Source organism: Phytophthora parasitica (assembly GCF_000247585.1).
Source record: "Phytophthora parasitica INRA-310 unplaced genomic scaffold supercont2.55, whole genome shotgun sequence".
Classification (NCBI taxonomy): Eukaryota; Oomycota; class Peronosporomycetes; order Peronosporales; family Peronosporaceae; genus Phytophthora; species Phytophthora nicotianae.
This window is the reverse complement of record NW_008649041.1, coordinates 268,448-270,564: the sequence shown is the minus strand read 5'-3', so window position 1 is coordinate 270,564 and position 2,117 is coordinate 268,448. Positions and strand designations below refer to the sequence as shown.

General features: G+C 51.0%; 3 protein-coding genes across 3 annotated transcripts in view; 2 read left to right on the top strand and 1 right to left on the bottom strand.

Moving 5' to 3' along the window:
- PPTG_15512 (hypothetical protein) overlaps window positions 1-200 on the top strand; it is a gene marked incomplete at its 3' end in the record, with an annotated part of 4,036 nt that extends 3,836 nt beyond the window's left edge. Inside the window, exon 2 of the mRNA XM_008913727.1 lies at window positions 35-200. Within this exon, the coding sequence (XP_008911975.1) occupies window positions 35-200 (166 nt within the window). The remainder of the gene's footprint in view (window positions 1-34) is intronic.
- A 130-nt stretch (window positions 201-330) lies between these two features.
- Window positions 331-1,599, top strand: PPTG_15511 (hypothetical protein). The gene is made up of 2 exons (XM_008913726.1): window positions 331-723; window positions 804-1,599. The coding sequence occupies exons 1-2, from the start codon at window positions 406-408 to the stop codon at window positions 1,509-1,511; spliced, it is 1,026 nt and encodes a 341-aa protein (XP_008911974.1). The 5' UTR covers window positions 331-405; the 3' UTR covers window positions 1,512-1,599.
- PPTG_15510 (hypothetical protein) lies at window positions 1,593-2,101 on the bottom strand (the record flags this gene model as incomplete). The annotated part of the gene is made up of 2 exons (XM_008913725.1): window positions 1,593-2,065; window positions 2,089-2,101. The coding sequence occupies 2 exons, from the start codon at window positions 2,099-2,101 to the stop codon at window positions 1,593-1,595; spliced, it is 486 nt and encodes a 161-aa protein (XP_008911973.1).
- Window positions 2,102-2,117: the final 16 nt, after the last annotated feature.

The window sequence follows — 2,117 nt, the reverse complement described above, 5'->3', positions numbered from 1 at the left end:
CCATCAAGGAGAAGACGGAGTCATTGACCACTAGCACCGGGGAGGCAGAGGAAAGCTCGCACGGCATGACTACACTAGGTATGGTCAGTATGTTCATTCTGGGTATTGCAGCGGTGGCTGGTATCGTCATGTTCGTACACTACCGGGTGTCGACCAAGCGCCAGAACGACATCCTTCTGGATGGCGGCGTTCATCAATAAATGGCTGGTATCCCAACAGTGTGAGTTGTCCTTTTCAAAGAGTAGTTCGTGCTAACAGTTTGCTCAGTTTAGTATAAATTCAATTTCCGTTCAGAACAGTTGAGTTGGTCTTCTTCAACTTGAAGAATTTCGTGCTTAAACGAAATTTACGAAACTAAAATAAATAAAATACGAAGAGGTTATTTTCGTTTGTCGTTTAGTAGCGATGTCTTGCGGATTCACACCGGACGTGGCCCGGATGCTGGAGCAAATGGCCGTGGAGAAAGAGCGCCACTCCGTCGAGGCCCAGCAGAGTTTAGTGGAGACTGAGCAAAATGTGGCTCGGGCCAAGTCGAAGTTGGCCAAAGTGGAGCAAAAGCACCACAAGCAGCAGCAAGAAAATAGCTACGACTGGACTCGGACGTACGAGAAGTGGGACGCGTGGGAGGACCCCGAAGAACTCGCAAGACAAGAGCAGGAGGCCCGAGAGCGCAGCGAGCGAGCAGCCAAAGCTCAAATGGGCTGCAACCACGACCACTCGGCCGTAAGATACCAAGCATGAAATATGGCAATTATTTATGGCACATATTCGTTATTTGTGGTATTTACATCCGAAATGTTTAGGAGCAAAAGCTGATGGACATGACAACCCAGGAGAAGCTAACAGCTTGTGACGAGTTCAGAGTATTGGGCAACCTCTTCTTCAAGCACGGTCAATACCAGCGAGCGGCGTTCCACTACCACAAAGCACTCGTATATTTCGAGTATGTGTTTCCAGATACCGATGAAGAGGAAGTCCAGGCCGACGCATTAAAACTCAAACTTCTGCTCAATTTCGCTGCTTGCCGACTCAAGACAATGCATCTGGATGATGCAGTGCATCACGCCAACCAGGCACTCGAAATTGACTCGAATAACGTCAAGGCACTCTATCGTCGAGCCCAGGCTTACAGATTGAAGGACGAATTCGACCTTGCACACAAGGATATCGCGCGTGCTATTGAGCTTTCGAAGGCCGGAGAAACAAAGCAGTCAGCAGATTCACTCTTGATACAAGAGAAGAAGCTGCTACAGGCTAAAGTGTTCGCGTACAAACTGCGGACGAAGCAGGTATCAGCTGCGATGTTTGGCACTGGTGACAAGACCAAGGCACCGGAACGTTACGTTCCCGGCCTTCGTGTTTCAGACTCAAACGCTATGGCGCTCAACTTGAAGAGCTCGAGTTCAGCTTCAACGCTGACAAACGAGTTCCCCTGCCTGGACACTTGGCAGCCTTCAACTCGGGGTCTAAAAGAGCTGCAGACACTAGTTTCCAGTCTCGAAAGCCACTGAAGTAAAGGAAAATGTAACGAGAATTATATTCTATAGGTTGTACTATCGCAAAGTAAGGGATGATAAGGGAATCCTTTGATTCTAGTCCTCGAACTTGAACGAGTTGGAAGCCATGCTGATGGCGCCGCACATGTACGTCGAACGCTTGAGTTTGTTCTTGCCCTTGGTGAAGTCCTTACCACGGGTCTTGAGCAGCTTGTTGTTGGCCTTGACGCCTACTCCGTCAGCGCCGAAAGTGCCTTCGTAGCTGTTGTCACGCAGCGTGTCGTCCACGATCTTCTGCGACCAGTACTCACCGTCCACACGCTGGAACGGGGTGCCTGCCGCCTTGGCATTTGTGGCCACCTTCTCGATCTTCTTGGGTTGCCACTCCAGAGCGGCCTTAGCGGCCTGCTCACGACGCGCAGCCTCCTTCTTCTGAGCTTCCTCATCCTCCGACGAATCCGAATCGGAGTCCGAATCCGAATCGGAATCCGAAGAGTCCGACGAGCTGTCATCCGAGCTGGACTCGGCGTCACGCTTCGCCTTCTTGCTGTTCTTCTCGGCAGCAGGAGCTTCAGCCTTGCGCTTGTTGGACTTGGGCTTCTCATCGTCCGAAGAGTCCGA